General features: G+C 43.1%; 3 protein-coding genes across 3 annotated transcripts in view; 2 read left to right on the forward strand and 1 right to left on the reverse strand.

Moving 5' to 3' along the window:
* Positions 1–504: 504 nt before the first annotated feature.
* sars2 (seryl-tRNA synthetase 2, mitochondrial) lies at positions 505–9,509 on the reverse strand. Its single transcript, XM_050069202.1, has 16 exons — positions 9,213–9,509; positions 7,760–7,855; positions 7,607–7,636; positions 7,322–7,462; positions 7,159–7,213; positions 6,999–7,062; positions 6,654–6,759; positions 6,524–6,571; positions 5,056–5,164; positions 4,700–4,745; positions 4,522–4,609; positions 4,294–4,406; positions 4,051–4,144; positions 3,321–3,413; positions 3,164–3,229; positions 505–853 (listed from the first exon to the last, which is right to left on the reverse strand). Exons 1-16 carry the CDS (start codon positions 9,486–9,488, stop codon positions 713–715), a joined length of 1,566 nt encoding a protein of 521 aa, XP_049925159.1. The 5' UTR covers positions 9,489–9,509; the 3' UTR covers positions 505–712.
* Positions 9,510–11,464: 1,955 nt separating this feature from the next.
* On the forward strand, positions 11,465–20,629 carry si:dkey-260j18.2 (uncharacterized protein LOC325231 homolog). Its single transcript, XM_050071387.1, has 5 exons — positions 11,465–11,930; positions 12,305–12,458; positions 13,978–14,056; positions 14,528–14,755; positions 14,891–20,629. Exons 2-5 carry the CDS (start codon positions 12,305–12,307, stop codon positions 16,386–16,388), a joined length of 1,959 nt encoding a protein of 652 aa, XP_049927344.1. The 5' UTR covers positions 11,465–11,930; the 3' UTR covers positions 16,389–20,629.
* Positions 20,630–21,002: 373 nt separating this feature from the next.
* Positions 21,003–25,112, forward strand: part of slc5a2 (solute carrier family 5 member 2) — a 9,139-nt gene continuing 5,029 nt past the window's right edge. Inside the window, exons 1-7 of the mRNA XM_050071363.1 lie at positions 21,003–21,194; positions 21,370–21,441; positions 22,849–22,953; positions 23,063–23,122; positions 23,247–23,351; positions 23,439–23,544; positions 24,285–24,365. Of these exons, the coding sequence (XP_049927320.1) occupies positions 21,096–21,194; positions 21,370–21,441; positions 22,849–22,953; positions 23,063–23,122; positions 23,247–23,351; positions 23,439–23,544; positions 24,285–24,365 (628 nt within the window). The 5' untranslated portion in view covers positions 21,003–21,095. The remainder of the gene's footprint in view (positions 21,195–21,369; positions 21,442–22,848; positions 22,954–23,062; positions 23,123–23,246; positions 23,352–23,438; positions 23,545–24,284; positions 24,366–25,112) is intronic.

Genomic DNA, 25,112 nt, shown 5'->3' on the forward strand with positions numbered 1-25,112 from the left:
GAGTGTGTGTGTGTGGGGGATCAGGTGACTTGAGACCAGCTCAGAGCCCAAGCCCTGTTAAGGTGCCAGAGATGTCAGTTGGTCGTCCTGTACTTACAGTATGTCGCCAAAATGTTCCACAGCGGTTAATCTGTGTGTCTCAGGCATGTTAACATTAATGTAATTTAATATAACCCAGTTTGAGGGCTGTAAGGGTGCAAAAGTGACTACTAGGAAATAAAAAATCTGTAATTTCCCTCCATGCAAATCATACTAAATATGCCCAGTGAGAATATCATTATAACAGATTTTAATTTTATTTGCAAGGTTCGTGCAAACATCATCACCACCTCCCCTGGCTGCTGCTTAATTACTCCTGCACATCAATTATTCATACTTTGTAACAGCTGGTAATGTAACACACATTAACAGGAGTCTAAGTCACCGCTGGGACTTTCTGCTCTCCATCTGCAGGCTCCCCCTCAAGGTCACAGTGTCATTCAGTATGTTTATATGTTGGATTTAACAGCACCAGACAGGCATGAGAAAAACACAGCCAGAAATCAAGCACTCAACTTTATTGGTCCTCCTTGTGGACAACACGTTTGGGTGTACATTCACAATTTCATGGCATTTTACAAAGTAAGACGAATATTTTTATCATGAGTAAACTGCAGGTTCGGATCTGTCACCTCAAGCTCCCACCTCAGGTGTTTGCATGTTTGTATTTGTGTCATCTGGTTTTGGGAGCAGGCCTGGGTGGTCGATGGTGCTGGTTGGGTCCGATGTATTTCAGTGGAGAGTACTTTGGCTTCTCGATCACTTCTAAGCCCAAATAGGGCTGCAGGGCTCGGGGGACACGCACTGTTCCCTCCTGAGGGGATGGAGAGGAAGGACAGAGGAGGGGAAGACACAGAAGAACACTCACGTTAAGGAAATTATAAAAATGTTTTGAATTAGCTGGGAATCCACCAATTGGGTAGAAGTAAATCTCTTTGGAGGTCATTAAGGCCCAATTTAATGGAGGACATAAAAATAAATCATAGAAATCCAGCCTGAGGAGTTCTGCCTGGGCTGCTGCTGCTCTGTTTGAGAACGTTGTTAAAAATTGAAAGGTATGTGGCGCGAGGTTGAGGACAATAGGTGGGTGGGTACCCTACACATTTCCCTACATTTTGTCTGGAAACATTAGGTTTAATGGTGGTTGCCACTCTTGTATTTGTTTGGTGAAACTCTCTTTTTTAGATAAGAACGTTAGGTTTTGGGTTTGGGTTTTGTTTTCAGAGGTAGAAGTTAGTTGAGGCTTGATTTTGTCACATTAGTTTCTTTAATTTGGCACGACCATTTTATCCCTTTCTCCCCCACATTTGAGAACTTTGTGTAAAGTTTGTAAATACATCACTTTTCGTTTTTACACTTCTACTGTGACTCTTCAATTGTGTAATTGTTGTGTTATTGTTGTCTTTTGACTCCTGTTTCAGAGGGGGGCTTAACAAAAGTGAAATATAATACACATAGTTAAATGTATTTCATTATCATGTGTGCATGTAAATGAAAAACATATGTTTACATGAAGAGGTGTCTAATACAGGTTAAGAAACATGGGAATTAGTGGGCTGTTACAATACAGACTGAAATCGTTTCCCCTTAATGAAGCCAACTGAGCCTGTGATATTTGTCGCACAATTTCTCTCCCTCAAGAAAATGTAAAACTGTTTAGCAATATAGAGGAAACTGTAGTATTATTTCTGTGTTATGTCAGTAATCTTTAAGAAATACATTACAATTTGTATAAAAATGTTTTGCCTGATACAATCACAAGGGGGAGCCACTTCAAAAAGGCGCATGCAAATAAATACACGTTAATTCAGTGGAAGGTGGACAAGGTGACGGAAGGCTCAAAGAGAAGGGAGGAAAGTGCACATATATTTTTCAAAAGACGGTTTTTACACATTTTCATGAAAACTTTTTCGGTCCGTGTTCAGTCGCTAACATGTGCTGTTATAGTGTTTTTTGTCAGCTGGGTGTATACATACACAACTACTCTGTACATACACAAATGTAACTACAAGTCTGCCATGAGATTTTTATTTTATTTCTTTCGTTTGCAGTGCAGAATCTTCAGCTATTGTCAGATATTGTAGGGACGGGGCGTCAGTGGCTTAGTGGTAGAGCAGGCGCCCCGTGTACAAGGCTGTTGCCACACGGCCCAGGTTCGACTCCAGCCTGTGGCCCTTTACTGCACATTACTCCCTCTCTCTCCCCCCTTCACACTTGTCTGTCCTATCCATTAAAGGCTAAAAATGCCCCAAAAAATATCTTTAAAAAAAAAGAAGATATTGTAGGGACATCGTGGTTCATATCACAACCTGACTATAATTTCTTGCTCATTACAACCTGTTCAAGACAATTCATTGTTGCCCAGGACATTTAAAGGTCCAGTATGTAGGATTTAAACCCTGTTTCCACCGGCAATACAGTATGATACAGTTTAGTTTGCAGTTTTTCTGTTTCCACTGTGAAAAGTTGTGGATGGTACCAATGGAACTGTTCTGTACTGTCCTGTCCCCATGTTTGATCCCCCCTCTGTTGGGGTACCTAGCACACAGATCTGGTACTAAAAGGTGGAGCTGTGAACACTGCAGTCTGTTGATTGGTCAATAGAGGACAGTCACTCTGCTCAGGGCTGAGCTGAAACACTAGGGTCAAGGTCCCATATCTGAAGGGTTTCTTTTGGTTCCAAAGGTACCATACCGAAAGTGTTTGGTGGAAACAGGGCTTACGTGGCATCTAGTAGTGAGGTTGCGTGTAAGAAACCTAGGGTAGCCAACATGAAAATGCATATTGTCCTATCTAGAGCCAGTGTTTGGTTTGTCCATTCTGGGCTACAGTAGAAACAAAGTGGCAGACTCCATGGAGGAGGACCTGCTTGTTGTGTACATATGAACTGCTCATTCTAAGGTATTAAAAACACAACTATTATTATTTTCAGGTCATTATAAACTAATGAAAACATTGTTATGGATATTATATATCACTGCTGCCAATAAATGCTCAACAATCCTACACACTGGACCTTAAAATCTATTTTATTTTCTAGGACATTTATTTTTTATCCATTAAAGACTTCCAGGCTTTTGGGGAACCCTCATGTGTGAAGTGTGCCCTTATGTTGGCGTCTTACTTTGGTCTGATGAGTCTCCAGGATGGCGATGACTGTTCGGGGGATGGCACACGCTGTAGCATTCACCTAGAAAATAAAACACATCATGGAGGTGGTATACTGCTGTAAGCTAACCCCGCAGGAATGTACAGCAGTGCTGCCTCATCTGCAGTCTTACTGTGTGGGCGTACTGCAGGCTGCCGTCCTCTCTCTCATACAGGATGTTGAGACGTCTGCTCTGGTAGTCTGTACAGTTGGACCCACTGGAAATCTGACACATACATTTAGATAGAATATAGAGAAAGGAGAACCGCAATCAGAATCAGCAGCAAAATATAGCGAACTGGCTCTGTGGAGTTCAGTGGGTACGGCAACAATACTCAGGCCTGGTTTAACTGGAAGAAATCATCATCTTCTTTCTCCTCCATTAGCATTTTGTTACTAAACACAGTCCAAATTTGCCTCCTTATTGCCACATTTTCCTCTAACACCACCCTGGTCATGCATGCATGCTACAGATTCTGCTCGCCATTATTAATGTAGGAGATAATGAATTAAATATAGGATGTAAAAATACACTTTTCAACCATGGATAACACTTGTTTGGCAACAAAACACTGAGATTTTTTTGGGCTTTAGAGACTTTTTCATCCTGTTTAACTTCAGAGGTTTAGAGGAATGATGAGATGGGACTGTGAGGGCGAGCATGCAGGCTTTGACTGACAAGTTAAGGGACTCACTGGAGACATGTTTGTGTGTCTGTCCATGTCCACCCTGCAGCATGAATTAGCATCTTTAGCTAAGTCATGGTCAGCAAATATCTCAGCTGACATCCTGTCACATCCTACATATCTGACTTATACTGTTGAGGTCAGGTTAGCTGGTATCTGTGATGTAATGGGACAGACCTCTCCGTAGCTGTCCCTCCCAGGCATCCATGCCTCTATGTCATACTTTCTGTATGCTGGAAGGCCCAGTTCCTGTGTCGGCATGTCCAGCACTCTGCGTACAGATACACACAAACACAGCTTAGAACTAGAAATTCTAATATCATGTAAAATTTAATGGATGTAAGAAAGGACAGGGCCACTTAGACTGTGACTCTGTGTGTGTGTGTGTGTGTGTGTGTGTGTGTGTGTGTCTGCGCTAACCTGTAATGTAGTTCTAGTGCAGAGAACATCTCTTTCTGCAGAGAGACAAACTCCTCCAGCAGCTGAGAGCTCTCTTCTCCCGTCTCATCTGCTGTCACTCCAAACATCTCTACCTGGACGGAAACACAAACACACACACACACACAGTTAATTACAAAGATTTGGCAATGCACATTTGTATGTAACTGATTTCTAATTACTGTTGCAAAATAGTGGACTTGTTGTTACCTTGTTGAAGTGATGCACTCTGTAGAGCCCCCATGTCTCCCTGCCCGTGTCTGTCTCCGCTCTGTAGCAGGTGCTGCTGCACACCGTCCTGCAGCGGGAGATGACAGATCATGTCAGCTAGAATTCCTCCTGAAATGACACTATCTGTAGCAAACTAGAGGTGAGGGCTGCTTCTCACCTGACAGGCAGGTCCTTCCAGTTTACTGCATGATCCATGAAAAAGCCTGGAGAAGACGGACACACATCATCATTAAAAGGTCAGATTTAGATTTAGGGCACAGTCACACATGCGCAAAATTAGGATTGGTGAATATTTACCTCCTTTTCACTTCGATTCAGTGCAAGCGAAGGAATGAATAACACATTTGCTTAAGAATACAGAATTTGCCTCGCTACTGGAAGCAAATGTTTTATTGGACCCTTCACTCGCACTGAATAGAAGTGGATGGATTGGGGGTATTCTAGAAACTCAAAACCTCTTCGACGTTGCCTTTTAATGCAGTGCATTAACATTAGTGAAAGAGGAAGCCTCACCTGCCACTCCGACCTCTCCAGTCCCAGCCAGTTTTAGGTCTGGGAAACGTGTCTGGTCCAGTGAATAGACCTGAGAGAGATGGGCGTTGGGCTGCATCCCACAACCCTCCTGGAGGGGGACGAAACAAAATGAGGTTCATGATGCCGAAAGTACTCTGCAAAAAACTGTTACATACAGTACAGAGCCATGATCAAGTGGAATGATCTGCCAGCAAATACTGTCTTAGAGAATAGTAATGAAAGATTTAAATTTTTGTTGAAACATCATCTTCGAATACACTAGAAAATATGTATCTGTAAATCTGGTGATCTACTTTGAATGACTTTAAAATCCTTTGTTTCCCCTGGAATTGCATGTGAGAAAGCACATGATAGTTATTAGTTTAGGAGGCCTTTGAACAAATGATTTATGTCACGTATGAATTACTATTGATTTTGGTAGAATAGCCAAAGTGTATACAGGTGCTAATGGGGATCCGAAAGAAAGAAAGAAAGAAAGAAAGAAAGAAAGAAAGAAAGAAAGAAAGAAAGAGAAAAGAGGAGAGGTCAGTGAGAGTGGGATAGTGTGTGGCTTAAAAGATGCTTTAGTCTTGCAACTGTTATGTCTGAGGGTGCTGTCAGACCTAGAGTCGTCTCCTTTGGTCTGAATCAGGGACTAATTTTGTTCCAAAGCTGCATAATTGCCTAGAGTTTGTTCGTGTTCTCACGGCAGCATTTACAACCGGACCAGATCAAATGTCTTGTGTGAGAAAGCTGCTCTTGATTGGTCACAATTTCCATGTGGGAAAAATCCAGGAAGTAAAGCAAACGTTGAAGAAGAGTACACTTGCAAGATAAATTTGACACTTTCTAATGTCACAATGGAGGGACAACTACGCAGGTTGATTTTAGCGCTGCTCATCGTGGACTATATTGCTGTCATTGTTCATTTTAGTCAAACCATACAGTTTGAAAACGAGGCGCGGCTCCAACTAGAAAACAATGTTTTGATGCATTGGATGTGCTGAATGTGCATATTAAGGCAGTACAGGAGGAGGTGCACATTAATAATCCTCCAGGACTGTAACATGCTCATGTTTAACCCAAACAATGTGTCATGTGACTGCAGTTGGTTCACATCCAGGTCGGAACACCTTCTCACCACAAACCAACCGCACCAGAGTTCGTTTGAAACCAAACCGAGACCACCTCTTCAAGAAGGTCTCGGTCCGGGTGTGATTGCTGTGTTCACACGTGCACAAATGAACTGCACTTAGGGGGCAAATGAACTTGAGTTTGTGTGTGAAAGCACCCTGAGTGTTTTGTTGCAAAATATTCAGTTCTTTTTTTTTAAACAAATGTGCATTTTAAATCTCAATTTTAGATATTAAGTTTAGTATCTTCTATTAAGTCAAACTGCAGTATCATGATAACACCTCCTCAATATCAGGTACGTTAGAAACAGATGAAACAGAGTTCTGCTACTCACAAATATCGCCCCCTTCAGCATGTCAGGAACAACCATGGGGATGAAGCCCTGCAGGGGTCAAAAGGAAAATTTGGCTCTCCTATATGTTAACAGAATAATAATACACATTCATTTAGCAGACTTTGCTTACCCGTCTCTGCAGTGTGTCGAGGGCAAGGTTTTGTAGTGCAGTCTGAAGTCTGGCCCCCGCTCCCCTCAGATAGTAGGACCTGTGGCCTGAGACATGAGCTAGATGTCTGCAGGAGAGGAGAGAGAAACAAAGTATAAAGATTCTCATTCATAATGAGCTTAATATTATTAAATATTATGGCATAAAATCTTTTAGTTTTCTTGCTCTCAACCTGCAGGCTTACTAAAGAGGAAAATAACAGCCTCTCTTCTTCAGTTTTCTTTCAATCATATGAACAAAAGGTAAAAATAACAGCGCACGACTGGCACAGGAAGTGGAATATCAAGTGGGGCAAGTCATCCTCACCTCTGCCTGATGAGACCTAACCCTTCCCCCAGCTCTAAATGGCCTCTGGGCTTGAAGTCAAACTCTACAGCAGAGATACAAATCACTGATTATGAAATTTGTTTTTTTAAAAACACACATGAGTAGAGCAGTTTAGATTATTATTGATCTGACACTTCACCTGGTTTCTGTCCGACCAGCTCCAGCACCCTCGCCTGGCTCTCATCTCCAACCGGCTGAAAAAGTAAGGACGCACTTTAAGACGTTTCAAACCACGCTAACTTTTCTCTGTGTGTGTATCTGTGTGTGTGTGTGTGTGTGTGTGTGTGTGTGTGTGACCTCACCACATCGGGGTGTGAGGTGTTGGGCAGTCTGAGCGCTCGTCCGTAGTATTCCTGATCCAGCTCAGTCTCTTTGGGATAGAGTTGATTCAGTCTGTTGCGGACCTCTCGGCCCTTCTGCAGAGCCTGGGTGTACTCTGGGAGCTGTGTGACAAACAACGAGGACTCAGAACTGGTTCCAGGTGTGATTTAACACTGACCAACACACTGATAATACTAACAATATGAAGACTGGCTGAGTTATTACCCAAGTATTAAAGAGTTTAACGTTTAAAGTGTCAAACTTACACTGGCAAGAGCTTTCTTGTCGTTCTTGGACTGTGCGGAAAAGATAATTGATATCACAATTATGAATGCAGTCTTACAACTTATGGTAACACAAAAATGTATCCAGAACTTCTATATATTCAATAAGTAGTAACTGTAATAACTTTTACTGACCACTAGTGTTTTGACTGTGGCACCGATGTGACGCTTCTGCTCTTCTAGCCCAGCGATTTCCGCCTGCACTGCCTTGAGCTCCTGCCACACACACACCTACGATGTGGACACACAGACAATCAACTGAAATGCAAGTAGAACAGTGGATTCTCCATGTTTCCATTATAGGACATTTATACACCAGTCAGCCACAACATTAAAACCACTGTCGGGTGAAGTGAATTACATTGATCATCTTGTTACACTGCAATGCTCGGCTGGGAATCCTTGGGTCCTGGCGTTCATATAGATGCCACTTGACACGAGCCACTCATCCAAACTCTGTTGCAGACTAAGTACCTACCCTCATGGCAACAGCACTCCCTGATAGCAGTGGCCCCCCAGCAGGACAATGCGCCATGCCACACTGCAAAAACTGCTCAGGAAAGGCCCGAGAAATGTGACCAAGAGCTCAAGACATCGACTTGTCCTCCAAACTCCCCAGAATCAAATGTGATCCAGCATTCGTTTGACGTGCTAGTGCACCAGAGGTACCCATGATCCAGGGTCGGGCCTCCTTGGATCAGACTTGACCTGGACCTCTGCGGATGTCCTGTGGCATCTGGCACCAGGGCCTTGGTGGCAGATCCTTTGAGTCCTGTAGGTTGTTAAGTAGCGTACGAGCACATCTCGTGAACGCTCAATCAGATTGTGATCTGGGGAATCTGGAGTCCAAATTCCCCAGATCCCAATCTGATCATGAGACGTGCCAGTAACCTGCCTCACAACCCATAGAACTCAAAGAAACAGACGCAAAAGCCCTGGTGCCAGACGCCACAAGACGCCACCAGAGGTCCTGTGACGATGCTTTGACGGATCAGATCCAAGGAAGTCCCACCGTGGATCAAGGGTACATCTAGGGTACTGACATGTCCCAGGGATACTCTATGACATTCAGATCTGGGGACTTTTTCACTCCGGATCAACGCCTTGAGCTATTTGTCATGTTCCTCGGGCCTTTTTTAAGCAGTTCCTGCAGTGTGACATGGTGCCTTGTCCTGGTGGGGTGGGGCACTGCCATAGGGAAGTACCTTTGCCATGAGGGGGTGAGCTTGGTCTAACTTCAACTGTGTTTAGATGGGTGGAACATGTCAAGTGGCATCCACATGAATACAGGTTCCCTTGCAGAACATTGTATTGTAATGACATGATCAATTTCAAGAATATATGCAGTACAGTATGTAACTGTAGTGAGAGCTATTGACAACCTGAGTCAAATTCTTTGGGTGAATCTCAGTAAAGTAGACCAATGCAATGTCGGTCTGACTTTAAACACTCATAAGCAGCCACGCAGCCTGCTGTCAACCCATGGCACGTTTTTGACAGAGGTTATTATCATACTTATTATTTAATTCATGTATTTTTTATGTGTTGTCACAAAGAGGACTGAATTAGCAGCTTTAGAGTCACTTACAATCTTCCTGACATCGTCCCCTTTCAGGTCACCCTTCCTGTTCTCCACATTTACTATGACTTTGTCGGTCTCCTCACACACTGCTCTCATATCCAGCTCGGGTTTGTCGCTGTAGCCTTCACAGACATGCTCGTACAAACTGCTGCGGACTCCGTGAGAGAAGCGGTGCGGGGTGAACACAAATGTCCTCTGCCTTGAACACTGCCTGGCGACCGGCTTTAGCACAGACAGTGCAGTGCATCTGACTCTTGCAACCATGCCGATGCAGGTCGCCATGTTTGTGTAGTGGACGATGTTGCGTTCGCGGGCTATCGGAATTGCAACTATTCTAGGCTACCGCATTTGAAAACGGTTACACTTAATGAGTATTGACTGGACTATTGTATTTTTTAGCTGCTCATTAAACCAGGGAGTTCAAAATAAATGTCCGTGTTTTAAAATATTGAAAGTCTTTGTAGCTTTTTTCCTCTTCACATATTTTCGTAGGGTGCCATGCTGCTTGACAGGGGCGTAAATTTTGACAGTGCACTGGGGCCTGTGAGGTGGGGGGCCCATAGAGACATATGAAGCAATGTCTTATGCATTTGTCCTTGTCAAATAAACAAGTAAATAAAATATAAAAAAACATACATTAGAGATGAGCGAGTACACCAATATCTGTATCTGTTCAGCCAACTAAATTATCTGTATCTTTACTCGCAATGGGCAACATTTATGCCAGATGTGGGTGGGGTTTAAATCTAAAGTGGGTTGGGCCTAATCAGAAATTGTTATTTTAAGCCTGAAATTTATATGGGTTGATCAGAGATTGCAATATTTATTACCTACAAGAAAAGTATTGACAGAACAGCCTCAGAATTGATCTTTTTTTGATCTTTTTTTTTTTTTTTTAAATCACAAGAATAATATAAACAAAGCTACCACTATGAGGATTTTCCTTTATCAGGAGTACAGATAATTGCACATTTTACTTGTATGATACTTGTACTCGTAAAATGGACATTATCTGCACTGGATACTCGTTTCATCTGAGTGCTCAGCTCAACCCTAGTGCCCATTTTCCTATTTATAAAGTTTTGCTTATTTGTCCAAAATAAACCTGAATGTTCACAGTAAAAGAACAAATGAAATGTTTCTCTATGTGAATTACAAAAAGCACATGTACAATCTACATTTACCTTAAATCTTTCCAGCACTTCTTTAGCTGGGTAAATTCCATGTAAACTTTTGAAGGATACTTCTTTCACTTTAATATTGATCAGAATCAGAATCAGAAATACTTAATCGAAGTCGTTACACTTGCTCTGATGTAAAAAATAGAGAATTATGAAGTAAGAATAAGAGTATGTAATAGAAGTACGTAAATATAAAGCAATAAAATAAAATGAAATAAATTAAATAGATATGAAAATGTACATTAAAATAAAATTAGAAAAATTGAATGTTCATTATGCTGCAGTGTTTACCACAAGTACTTAAGATTTAAAATATTAGAAATAAATTATATATAAATATAAAATATATATCAGCACTGTGCTGAAGATGTAAGTGTGGAATTTAACTACAATATATATATTAATAGAATAAACAAGAATAGAATAAAAGTAAACATAAGAAATATGTACAGTTATTTGCATGATTAAGTCGTATATCAATAAAATATTGCACAGTTAATACATTATTTGTCTACAGTATTATAATTACAGTACTATTTGTAACCAGAGTATTTCTGGTGTCTCTGTTATTAACAGGAAGCACTATATAAATGGCTATCTAAATATGCTCACTTTAATCCACTGCTTATTATTATCATTATTATTATTTATTGCTGTTTCTTGTATTTTTTGTACTTTTTTTTGCATGCCTAGTTTTTTAAGTTTTTAAATACTGAAATCTTTAATCTGACTCTTCCTCTTGACTGCTGTAACACTGGAATTTCTCAACTGTGGGATCAATAAAGGTGTATCTTATCTTGTCTTATGACGGCTGTAAAACGTCCTATGTGTCTTGAATGCAGCATGAATGCGGAAGTTTATATTGGAAGTAACATTACTATAAAACGTATTTTTATTATTTATTTATTTTTTTTATGTATCCGCATTTTTACACAAATGTTGTCACATAATCAAAAAATGTGGCAGGAAATATTTTATTTAATTTATTCTCATTTTTTGTGACAGAAAACGCCTCAGCTCCAAACCGTCGTCACGAGCCAAAGGTCAACCAATCAGATGGGCGGAAGTTTAACGTTGCGGTAATCCGGTTCAGACGTGACAAGTGCGGCCGACTGAACCTGAACTCAGTCCTAAATTTCTGCCCCACAGGCTCCCAAAACTCCAGTATCCCCCACAGCAACACCACCGAGCTGCACGCGTGTGAACAATACAATGGTGGACTGATATGTGTCGCGACGAGAGGCTTTCTCACAGCGGGGGAATTGTTCCTTTGTAAGCTAGTTTGGTCCGTTAGTAGTGATGTTGTGCACGGGGCTGGATGAGCAGCGAGTAGCCTGACGCGTCTTCTCCACAGGCCGGGACGAGCCTTTCAGCCGAGCCCGGGGGACCAGGACACCCAGATGAGAGCGAGGAAAGCCTCCCGCAGCTTGTGGTAACAGCCGGGTACTCGGATACTGCTAGCCTGCCCCAAACTGCCTCACCAATTCCTGTTGAAAGTGAGACCCAGACAGCCTTCACGGTGGAAACGAGAAGAAGAGCAAAGGTGCGTTCATGTCAGCTGGAAAATCAACATCTAACCGGTTAACTGATGCAACAACAACAGCCTGGTTTGTGTTTGTTATGTGGTGCACCCTGTATTTTATTAAGACATCTCATAACATGGAAATGGAAACATATTGCAGGGGCAAATCTATAGCACACAATGTTTACTCAACATAATCTGTATTGTGAACCTTATCTAACAAGCAACACTTCTTCCACAGCTGCTATCTGTGTCATATCTGTCATAGGCCTCTGTCTACATAGGCCTGTCTGCCACAGATAGGCCCTACATGCATAGAGGTTAAAGTGTAAAAGCTTTCCTGTGCACAATTCTCTAGCTTACACATGAGTGTTTGTGTATTTACTGTGCTCCAGATGAATGCTGTGCGGGGGGGCACAGTCACCTGGCGTCCCCAGCCGTGGCAGGATGGGGACGGAGGAGGAGGAGAGCCTCTGTCAGACAGCGACTCAGAGGAGGAGGACTTCCCTGATGACAGCACCACACCGTTGGGAGACTACATCACACATGGTGAGACAGAGGAAATTATGAGGCTAGAGAGGGTGTCAGTGGGAATTTGGAAACTAGCCCTTTGTCTTGGGCCTTTTTAAACAAACCAAACTCAGTCCTCTTAGGGCGCATTCACACCAGGAAAGTCCAAAAAAAAAAGAAGTCCAAAACGCTGAAAAATTTCACACCTTAATTTGGTTCGGTTCACTTTCACTGCACTTTTTGAAACGGACAAAACCACCTGGACAACATCTGGTGACACTTCTGAAGAAGACGGCAGACACCTGTCGAAACATGTCAAGGTTAAAACAAACCTTATCTTGTCTGATATAAAAGAAAAGAAAAACACTAATTACTAACACTAATTCATTTGGATCAGTTCACTTTCACACTGTACTTTTTTACTGCCTGGACAACGTCACACAGTTACAACAGCTGCTTGTTTGGAGGCGGTATTGCCCGAAACGACCACTGACCAGGATGAAAAAAAAAGCACGAGGAAGAAGAAAACCCCGGCTCATTGATTGGCCACAAGCAACTGTGATATATAGTCCTCTGACCATATATCAATAAGCGCTGCACCTCCTCACTACTCCACGTCTGCCCACGAGACATTTTCCAACTTTTTCTTTTTTATACCTCCACTTCTCCTGGTTTGCGTTGTTTTTTTTCTACCCAAAATGCACTGCACTCTACATAACTTCCTCTCTTTGGTTCACTTCCTCTCTTTGGTTCGCTGGATAGTCCGTTTGCACTTCCCACTGAAAGCAAACCGCACCAGGGTTCACTTGCAAGTGAACCGAGACCCCCAGTTTGCTCGTTTGGTCCGCACCAGAGTTCAAATGAGCGTTCACACCACTCCAAATGAACCGAACAACCTTAGGAAGTGGACCAGGGTTTGTTTAGTGTACCAAAGAGCACCAGTTTGAATGTGTCCTTAAAGTGCACCAAAAAGTGGACCAACAGAAAAGGAACTCAGTTCATTGTCAGTTCATTTGAAAGAGGTCTCAGTTCTCGTTCTGGTCAGTTTCAGCTCTGATGGGGCCTCAGTCCTCTTTCTGTTCACACTATATATAAAATATATTGATATAGTTTTGATTGTACTTTGACGTGGCACACAGTGCGATTATAAAGCCCCTCGCTTTCGGATTAATTTAATATAGGAGGAGAACAATGGTGTTTCTGTGCTGTAGACTGTCGCCATTTCATGTATTCTACATTACACATCTGGAGACGTTCAGTATTTTCCATGGACCAAACCACTCCTCATCCTACATCCTTGCAAGCGTTAAAGGCCAACGTGGTTTTGTCTGTTTTTTCAAGTGTCCCTGTGAAATAGAAAGTGATCTACAGGGTTAAATACAATGGTAAAGAGCAAAGCGGACCTGGAGTGCTTTGTGTTCACAAGGCACAGGTGAAGTGGACCTGAAGCGAACCTTCAGAGGGGTCCTTCTGCTGCTCTGTCTTCTGCTGTTACTCATCCCTCCCTCCGTTCTCCCCCTCCTCTCTGTTTCTCCTTTCTCCTCCTGCTGTGTTTCAGGACTGAAGCAGCTCCTGGATGCTCAGCAGCTGTGTGATGTCACTCTGCTTGTTGAGGGAAAGAAGTTCATGTGTCACAGGTACGATTGTTGGCTGAAACGGAAAAAACGCACTCACAAAGTTTTATTCGAGAACTAGAAGCATTTCAGCCAGGGCTGCAGCTAATAAATTTTTTTCTATCTCTAAATTCATGGATGTTTTTTTTTAAATCAATCAGTGTTTTGTTTTGGATAATTTTAACAGCTAGAATCAACAAATATTTGATATTTTTACTGCATCCTTCTTTTCCAATTGAGTGACTGATTGATAATAATTTCCCCATCCATTATAACATCGATTGACAATGAAGTTACAATTATACAGGCCAGCTCTGTGCAGTAGAAAGCTGTTTGCTGCCTGTGTTTGATATCAAAGAGGTGATAAATACCAAACACCTTGGTTCAACAGAGTAGACAAAAACTAAGAACTACTAAGCACTGTAAAATGTAGAAGTGTCTTCCTCTGATGGTATGAATATATCCTCCAAATAATATTCTATCTTTCATCCTCAGAGTCCTCTTAGCAGCCGTGAGCCCGTACTTTAGGGCTATGTTCACCAGCCCTCTGGTAGAGTCCCGCCTCACTGAGATCCGACTGGAGGAGGTGACGCCGTCTGTCATGGAGACTGTCATCCAGTTTGTGTACACCGGTGAGGCGGGGCTCTCTCTGGACACAGCTGAGGATCTGTTTGTGGCCGCCAACCGGCTCCAGGTCATGCCCCTTCAAGACCTCTGCTCAAGGTAAATCTGCTATATAAAAATGAGATAATTAAGTTTGCAGTTTTATTCATTAGATTTTACAAATCAGATGACTATGTAATTACTTTGACATCAGGTTTTAGTTGACAGTTAGTTTCTTTCCATTTATCCTTCCAGGTTTCTATTCGAGCACCTCTCAGTGGATAACTGCCTGGGGATGTACTCTCTAGCTCGCTCTCACCATGATCAGCTGCTGCTGCGCGCCTCCCTGCGGCTCGTAGCCCAGCACTTTCCCCGGGTGGCACGGCAGAAAGACTTCCTCCTGCTTGACCACGGCACCTTAGGCAGCCTCCTGAGCTCTGACCGTCTGGGGGTGGACTCCGAAGCGGAGGTTTACGACGCAGCGCGCCGCTGGGCAGAGCACCAACCTTTGGATCGCTACGTCCACATGCCGGCGCTGCTCCACCACCTGCGGCCGGGGCTGCTGTCCCAGGAAGAGAGCCGAAGACTGTGCCAGGAGTTGGGGCCGGCTGCGGCTGGTGAGGGCCTCGGGGGGCCTCTGAGACCACGGGAGGGCATGTTTGAGAAGAAGATTGTCTGTGTGGACCTGACGCCTCGGGAAGATGAGAATTTAGCCGCAAGAGACTACACAGTGGACTGCTTTGACCCTCGGACAGGGAAGTGGGAGAAGTTAGCAGCGCTGGGTTCTCTGGTCAGTCCCGGTTGTACGGCTGTAGGTGACCGGCTGTTTGTAGCAGGTGGGATCTTGCGGACAGGTTCTGTGTCTGCAGCTGTGCATGAATATGATGCAGTGTTGGACCGCTGGGTAGAGCGGCCTTCTATGGTCCAGCCGCGGGCTATGCTCGGCCTTCTGGGCTGTGGAGAGTCACTCTTCGCCCTGGGTGGTAGTAACCGCTCAGCTCTGCTGGACTCCAGTGAGACCCTGGAGCTGACTACACTTCAGTGGACTGCGGGACCTCGGTTACCGCTCCCTCTGCGCGCCTTCGCCTGCGCAGCGTTACGTGGACGGCTTTACCTTCTGGGTGGAACCACACTTGAACAGAACCGGGCTGTGGTTCACTCGGGGGTGCTTATTTATCACACCCTTACAGACTGCTGGACCCGTGTGGCTCTGGACTCCGGCGCCACTTGTCTCGCCGGAGGAGTAGCAGTGCGAGGAGGAGTCTGTGCCATCGGGGGATACATGAGGGATACCACCAAGTTCCTGGATGGAAACTACACCAATCTGGAGACTTTAGACGCCACTGGGCGTGTGCTGTTTTTCAGAGAGGGCAGGGGGTCTGGAGTAGAGAGGGAGGTGACTGGGGGAGGGGTGATGGTCACCGCGGAGCAGCGGGGTGGTGCAGGTGGTGGAAGCGACCGAGCCCCAAGCCCTGTGGTATTTCCTGGGCTGCCGCGGCGGATCGCAGCGGGGGGTGTGGCGAGGTGGAAACGCAGGATTTATGTGCTGGGTGGGGAAAACGGCTCACGGTTCTATGACAGTGTGTACTGTTGGAAGCCTGGCTGGCGCAGCTGGGTCCAGAGACGGGAGAAACTTCCTGGAGACACTGGAGGGGTGAGCCAGTTTGGGTGTACCACTTTAAAGTTCCCTAAGAAACACATCCTGTCCAGACTGAGACTAGCCAAAGAAAACTGCAAGAAGGCTGCTGACTAGCTCAATTAGGGACCAGTACGACTGAAGTGGAGACAGCCGTTAATGTGACCCAGAGATGAGCTCCAGGCTGAGTTTGAATTAGCTCCCCTTGACCTCATGAAATATTGGTGTTAAGATGAAGTCACAAGGAAGAGACCATTTTATACAATCTGAGTGCAGCCACAGAGTAGACCTACAACAGACCGGATGCAGACAGATCTCATGAAATGTAGTATGGATAATAAATGTACAGGCAGGAATCATGTGGAGCCAGAAACTGATTAGAAGTCAGGCAACAAGCACCTGAATGTAACCTAATCCACTATTTGTCAGAACAGCAGTCCTTTGAGAGACAAAGAAGGGCCTTTTCATTTTCTTAAAGTATAAAATTACTTTCAGCTTTTTGCTGGCGCCATTTTTAAAGCTGTTTGGATACCGTTTCAATGCTGTGAATTTTTCAGCAGTGTTTAGTTTAGACACAAGGACACCGGCACATTTCTGATCATGCTATGTTCCACTTTGTTTGCATCTTGTTTCTTCTCTAGCGTGGGCCTGCAGAGCTCTTTGAAACTGCAGTTCAGGGTTATACAAATAACCATGACTGGAAACATATCATATGAAACACACATTTTTCATCAACCTTCTTGCACGTTGACAGTTTTTACTCATACCATCGGTTCCTTGTTTTTAATCGACTGACAAAATGGAAACTAAAAATGTGTTTTGGCACATTTATGACCAAACACAGCAGCAGCACAGTTTGTGAATTACAAGTCTGCGTTTTAAAATGAACTGAAAGTTTAATTATTAACTCATAAACCAGTGAAGAGGCGAATGCCTGTTCTGTTTTTGACTCATGTCTTGAAAAAGAAGAAGACATGCTTTATTGATCCCAGAGGGGAAAATCTTTTTTTTTCCCCACTGTGTTGTTATTTTTACACATTACCACACTGGCCCAAAATACACACACACATGCACAAACAAGCCCTTTATTGATCTCCCATCTCAGTGGAGGACATCAGTCACATCCTCAGAACTGCAGACACCCTATGCTGGTTTGTATGGCACATCAATGGCTCATTTGTTGAGTTTAATCTCTCACAACATCAGACCCACATCTTCCATCTCAAAACACTGTCCAGTGTTGAACTCCTGCAAAGCTCTGTTTACTGGTGTCTTCACGCAGGCAGTCAGATCCCTCCAACTGATCCCAAATATGGCAGCCTGTGTGTTAAACACAGCAGATAGTTGGTGCTTCTCAAAGTGAAGGAAGGATCCTTAAATGGCTGAATTTAAAGGAGGCTATATTATGAAATCCTGCAGAGGGACTGCTCCAGTGTGAAGGGTCCTTCAAATTCTACCGAGGACCAAGTCCTTCCTTCAGAGAATTTTCAAGGATTCATGTGTGTATCCTCAGCAGGGATGAAGTATCCACAGCTGCTTGTGCACGATTTACTGAAATGAAGCAGCGCCTTTTCAGTGATGCACACCTGGGCGCTCCCTAGCCTGTTCCAATGTGTGTTCACCAAATGCTAGGAAGGAGACTTGCCTAGCCTCTGTAGGACCTGACTTGGAAGGATCTGTCCTACCAAGGAAGCATCCTTGACTTTAAGAAGCACCCAGTGTCTCTTCACTAAGTAGGAACTAGGGGTATGGGAAAAAATTGACACAGCATAGTAATGCAATATTTTTGTGAGGCAATATCATATCATTACATGGCACACAACTGAGCATGGTTTAAACACCACAGCCTATCTGAGTATTGTTGCTGACCGTGTCCATCCCTTTATGACCACAGTGTACCCATCTTCTGATGGCTACTTCCAGCAGGATAACGCACCATGTCACAAAGCTCAAATCATCTCAAACTGGTTTCTTGAACATGACAATGAGTTCACTGTACTCCAATGGCCTCCACAGTCACCAGATCTCAGTCCAATAGAGCACCTTTGGGATGTGGTGGAACGGGAGATTCTCATTATGGATGTGCAGCCGACAAATTTGCAGCGACTGTGTGATGTCATCATGTCAATATGGACCAAAATCTCTGAGGAATGTTTCCAGTATCTTGACAAATCTCTGCCACGAAGAATTGAGGCAGGCCTGAAAGCAAAAGGGGTCCAACCTGGTACTATCAAGGTGTACCTAATAAAGTAGCTGATGAGTGTAGTTTGCAGTTGAGAAAAGGAAATGAATCGCCATTTATTGCACACTATTTAATTGCAATACGCAGTATATCACAATACATTTGAAATTGCAATAATATCGTATCGGCCTCTGGTGATTCTCAACTCCCAGCAGAACCTGTGCTTGTGTTCAGTGTTTTTAAATGCTCTTATAAAGGTCCTGCCTCAAACAAGTGGAACATAGCAGTGGGTTAAATGTGGAGAATGGGCTGGACAGTGTGCAAAAAAAAAAAAAGAACTGGAGATTAATATATACAGCAATGTGTGGTTTAGAGAAATATTGGTAGATGTTCATGACGGTGTGCTGCAAAGAAAACTTGAGCTGTCCTTTTCAGCGAGCATGATATGATTACAGTGACAGAAGGTAAATGTGTAAGGGTGTCCCACAGCATTCTTGTGTCTAGACTATTGCACCTTTCCAAAACCTTCAAGCCAGGTGAAAAGTCATTTTTACTTGATTCAGCAGCCGTGTCAAAATGTCATTTTTGTTTCAACTGCTCCAGCCACAGGACTCGTGAATGTGTTTGGCATGGAGGCTTTGGATTTCCTGAACACATTAGCACTGCACCTAATTTATTGAAATGTATTTCAAAAGATTTTTGTTGTTGTTTTGAGACTTTTTGCTCTGACTGCAGAGCCCAGGCATCCTGCAGGATGGCACTATGAGTTTAGTCAGACCTGTCAAACAGGAGCAGGCGTGTTGTGGGAATGTGAAAGTGACTGAGGGTTTTTAAAGAAACCGAATTCCTGAATTTTGATTTTCATGAAATGTCAGAAAGTTTGCCTACAAATGTAAGCACACTGTTTTGCTGTAAGCCGCTGTGTTTTATTTTATCCTTTTTTCTTTTATTTTCCTCTCTTATTTATTCACATTGATCGATTTAGATTCTTCTGCAGGAGGTATGTGTGTAGGAAAAACACTGCGAGCTGTGTCTGAACATGGCAGAAATCTATTAGTGTTGACGTCAGATTGCAACTAGCAACAGGGCCAGAAAATATATGGATAAATCTTGGCGCTGGGAGATTCCCACCTCTAGGTTTCGAATGCTAAAGGATGCAGGAGGAGCAGGGATATTAGTTTTGGAACTACTGGGGGCCAGAAATTAGTTTTCAGACGTAACTTTAGGTTGACTAACATTGATTAATAGGACTGTGACTACATATAGGATTTGTGTCTAATGGCAAAATAGGATTTCTTTATCAAGTCTTACAACTGGGATAAGACAAAGTATGACTCTGTGCAGGACTCAAAGTGGATTTATTTAAGTTTATTGAAGCAGCAAATCAATGACAGCCTGAAACGTAACAACTAGAACTAGTTAAAAGTACGAATTTGGTGAGAAAAGGAGAAGCTTTCTCACATATTGTTATTGTAAAACCAGACCGTTGAGGCCAAAGTCATGTGTCTCCCCTACAAATAAGACTCAAATCAGACTGTGGTTAGGTTTGTCTCATAACTCTGCTCCTCACTGGGTTATACTGGATCAGAAATACATTTCTCAATTCACCCTCCCATGTAGAGCTTTCCAGAATGTTACAACGACTCCCTCGAGAACAGAGTAGTGGAGTTTCATCAGTTCCCAGCTAACAGCAGATATTGAACAGCACAGTCAAGTTATTTCTAGCAAACTGTGACACAGCTTGAATATAACATTGTGATAATGTTCATTACAATAGTCGGTTCACTAGTCATACACACAACAGATTATTTTTAGTTGAGTTGGTTGAGAGACGTGAGTTTCAGTTTGTGTTTCTAGAAGAAAAAAAATCATCGTCACATTGTCTTTTTTTATTTCCGAAATCATGCTCTGAAATGTCACCTCGAAACATCAAATAATTTCCTTTCCTTCCGTGTGCTTACAGCTTGTACATGTGAAAGGTGATTGTGTGCATGTTTTCTATGCTGAGGCGTAAATCTGTTCAACACAGGCTCTTTGCACACATCCGCACCCACACGCTGTGTGTCCATTCAGAGAAGTGAAGCTGCCCTCATTTGTACAATCTGATTTGTTAACTGAAAGGCAAATGGATGTTTTGATGAAAGCAGTGCTGTCAAACGATTAAAGGACTGTTTGCTTAAGAGTTTTATTCCACTTTTATTTTACAACAGGAACTTTTGATGAAGATCAACATTTGTACTGTGGGGCACATACAGGAGATGTTTGGGCATAAAAGAGGCCGACGATAGATACAAGTCTTCATTTCTGCATGTAAAGTGTTAAAACCCAGTGGAACTACATGACTGAAACCCTGTTTTTCATGGTTTGGTGTTAATAATTGCTCTAATTAATAAACTGCTGACACTGCCCATCGTCACATGGCCAAAGTTCTCACTTGGACTGACCACCACGAATCTACTGCCGATGCATCGCTCCTCTACAGATAGAGTATTGATTTTCTTTTAGTGATTTTGTCATATTGGTGTCAGTGGTAAAGAGTTTTGCAAATGAAGGTGATTGTTTTTTTTTAGCCTTTATTAGAAGTCACGCTGCAGTATAGGAACCTAAAGCATCAGGCTGAACAAAGTTTTATAAGTGGAGCAATGGAGAATCCCTCGTCAGACAAAGTGATCATCAACAACCCAGCAGACATCACCGTCATTGTTGGATATTTCGTCATGGTTATCAGTGTCGGCATTTGGGTGAGTGCACCTGTGTTAGTCTGAAACAGTCTAATTATCAAGAGATTATAGTGGCTCAATAAAATAATGTGTATAATGTATATCACCACAAAATATGTACATCACATGTATAAGGAGACACAAGTAGCACTGCATTTGCTTTGTGAGGATAACAGAACTATCCTGTCTGTTTTAGGCCATGTTTCGGACCAATCGTGGGACAGTCGGAGGATATTTTCTGGCAGGGCGCACCATGACCTGGTGGCCGGTGAGTTCAGTGGAGAGCTGATAAATAGCCCAATATTAGCTGATTAGTACATATGTTGGCGTAAGGTAGTTACTTGTAATGTGCCTAAACTATTCATTCATTTTCGGTAACCACTTATCCTGTTTGGGGTCACGGGGGCAGGAGCTTATCCCAGCTGACATTGGGCACCTTGGCCGGGGTAGGGGGGTTCAAACCCTGGGGTGGGGAACCCTTCTGTGCAGAGTTAGCATGTTCTCCGGGTACTCTGGCTTCCTCCCACCACCCAAAGACTTGACTGTGATAGTCTCCTGACCTGTCCAGGGGTACAGACTATCACAGGGCTGACGCATAGAGACAGACAACCACTCACATTCACACCTATGGGCAATTTAGAGTCACCAATTAACCTGCACGTCTTTGGATGGTGGGAGGAAGCCGGAGTACCTGGAGAACATGCAAACTCCCCAGGGTTCGAACCAGGAACAGGAATCCTCTTGCTGTGAGGCGACAATGCTAATCACCGCAACACCGTGCTGCCTATGCGCCTAAACTAGCTACTGTATAATCTTATTGTCACATGATCAAATAGAGACTTTACATTTACAACACCGACATACATATCAACCAGAAATCATTAATGCATCTATGTATAGGACAAAAATACCCAAGAAAATAATGGATTATTTTTTTAACTGAATATTTTTCTACCTTATTTATAGTTTATGTAGAGTAAGCATATATTTTATATTTTATAACATATTTTGTTATAGATTGTTACTGGCAACTGTACAAAAATATATACATTTCTAAGGTGGCGCTCTAAATTACTCACAAGCCCGTGTTCTGCCTAACATATAGCTGGGGGGCCCAGTCTCTCTCTATGGGCCCCCTCACCTCATGGGCCCCAGTGCAACTGCCCTGCCTGCACTGTCTGTATTTACGCCCCTGGACAATAATAAGACGATGTGGAGCAAAAACACCACATATGCCTGAGGTCATTCAGAAACCTTATTATCATTTCATAGTTTGTCCACCAGAGGGCACATGTCTATTTCTACACTGTAAAATGTCCTTCTCAGTGCATATATTTAAAAAAACAAATTAAAGGAAATGTATGGATTAGGTGTATTTTAAAGTTCTTCATGTCTTCGTATAGAAGGAAGGAAGTCAAGGCAAAGTTTGTCCAATAACTCAAATACTTTTGGATCTTAATGAGCAACAAACTATTGTGGTTCCTTTCAGAAAAAAGGCAATGTATGACTTGAATTTTAATCTCTTGTAAAGATTTTGTTGGATCAATATACTTCACTATGATCTCATGTTTGTTTTGTACATTCCTGCTCATAGTCTTCATGCTGTATGATGTTGCTCATTAATTTGTTTGGTTTTGATTTGCTTTCTTCAGTGATTTTCTGTGTTCTCTCTCAGGTTGGTGCGTCTCTGTTTGCCAGCAACATTGGTAGTGGTCACTTTGTGGGCTTGGCGGGCACTGGGGCAGCCAGTGGCATCGCTGTGGGAGGCTTTGAGTGGAATGTAAGTCACATTATATACTCACAGTTTGTACAACTCTGTAGTTTAACTCCCAGAATTGTGTGGTGTAACATGTCATATGTTACTGTGTGTCCTGTATCTACTGTGTCAGGCTCTGTTCATTGTGCTGCTGCTGGGCTGGTTGTTTGTACCTGTCTACCTCACAGCTGGGGTAAGTAGTTCAGGCCGTATTATCATTTCAGCACACATCCACTGTGAGAGTCTACATGTTAACAAGTGTCCACTGATGAGATGACTCCTCTTATTTCCTATATTGTGTGAAATTTCACTGTTAGGTGATCACCATGCCCCAGTACCTAAAGAAAAGGTTCGGAGGGACCAGGATCAGCCTCTACCTCTCCGTCATTTCTCTGTTCCTCTACATTTTCACCAAGATCTCAGTGAGTCATCCTGTCTGAGATCACACAACATACAGTGTGTGTTTCTGTCTTCATTCCTTCAATCCCTGTCTCTCTGTGTCTCTCCAGGTCGATATGTTTTCAGGGGCTGTGTTTATCCAGCAGGCATTAGGGTGGAACATCTACGTGGCCGTCATCACCCTCCTGCTAATAACAGCCTTGTACACTGTTACAGGTATGTCTGTCCTGAAAGTGGTCCGAGGATCCGTTCATCCATAATGAGGATAGTGCTAATTGGATCAAGTAAACTGATTTCTTTTCCGGCTTATTAAAGGACAACGGCTGTGACCAAAATCACTCACTGCTCACTGTATGGTCCACTATTTAGTGAGTTCGCCATTTTGTAGTGCTGTTTGAATGTGTAGTGGAAATTATTACACCCTACATAGTGGGCTCAAAGTGCCCCACAATGCATTGTGAAAAGTAGTGTACAACCAGTGGTCACTTACCAAGCAATATATCCATATGGGATGGTTCCTTGCTCAAGGGCACCTCGGCAGTGCCCAGGAGGTGAGCTGGTACCTCTCCAGCTACCAGTCCACGCTCCATATTTGGTACAGATGGGGACTTGAGCTCGTGACCCTCCGGTTCCCAACCCAAGTCCTTATGGACTGAGCTACTGCCGCTCATTTGTAGCTTCCCATTTGTAGGAAAGGGACTGTTACCTATTTGTTGCATTATGGGAAATGTAGGAATGCAGTGTTTTTGGAGCTTGACCCCTACTAAGGCCAAAAAATTAGGATATATAGCCACCTACTGCTCCAGTGTCAGCCATTCTGTTTTAAACATATCCCATGCAAGTCCCCAACTTTATGGAAGTGCCATAAAAATATTTAAATTTGCAATATTTCTCTTAGTGTATGTATTTTAAAGGTGTGTGTGTGTGTGTGTGTGTGTGTGTGTGTGTGTTACCAGGTGGCCTGGCTGCACTGATGTACACTGACACCGTTCAGACTATTGTCATCATCGTTGGGGCCTTCGTCCTCACCGGCTTCTGTAAGTACAAGCCGCACAGCGTCGTTTAATCTTATTTCCACTCACTCTACACACAGTTCATCGTTTTTGGCATCTGTCAGTCCCTCCAGGCCTGTGGCTGTGTCCCGCCCTGGCAATTTCACAACAGGAAAGAGATTAACCAGGGTCAGTAATCATTCATTTCACTGCAGCGGTGTACAGTATGCTGACGCTGCAGAGCCACAATACTCTCCACCTTCAGCAGACACAACAACAATAACAACCACCTCCTGCAACCTTATTGATTTTTCCATACAGGGTCAATATATATCAGTCTAATCCTGGTGTAGATTACCGACAAAGTCAAGGGAGGTGGTAGGCAAGATAAGCGTGGGCGAGAAAGCCGTGGAGGAGGAAGAAAGCAGCCACCTCCTTTTGTGAATTGGTGATGCGTTGAGACGAAAGTGCTGACTCAGCAGCTGACTCATATCTTCAGTTAGGAAACTATCAAGAGAGTTCTGGACTATGGAGCTGAGTAGAAAGAATGCAATATACAGTGTGCTTACATACAGTTGTGCTCATAAGTTTACATACCCTGGCAGAATTTGTGATTTTTTGGCCATTTTTCAGAAAATATGTATGATAAGAGAAAAACTTTTTTTTCACTCATGGTTAGTGGTTGGGTGAAGCCATTTATTGTCAAACAAATGTGTTTACTCTTTTTAAATCATAATGACAACAGAAACTACCCAAATGACCCTGATCAAAAGTTTACATACCCTGGAGATT

This window comes from Epinephelus moara, chromosome 2 (genome assembly GCF_006386435.1).
Source record: "Epinephelus moara isolate mb chromosome 2, YSFRI_EMoa_1.0, whole genome shotgun sequence".
NCBI classification, from domain to species: domain Eukaryota; kingdom Metazoa; phylum Chordata; class Actinopteri; order Perciformes; family Serranidae; genus Epinephelus; species Epinephelus moara.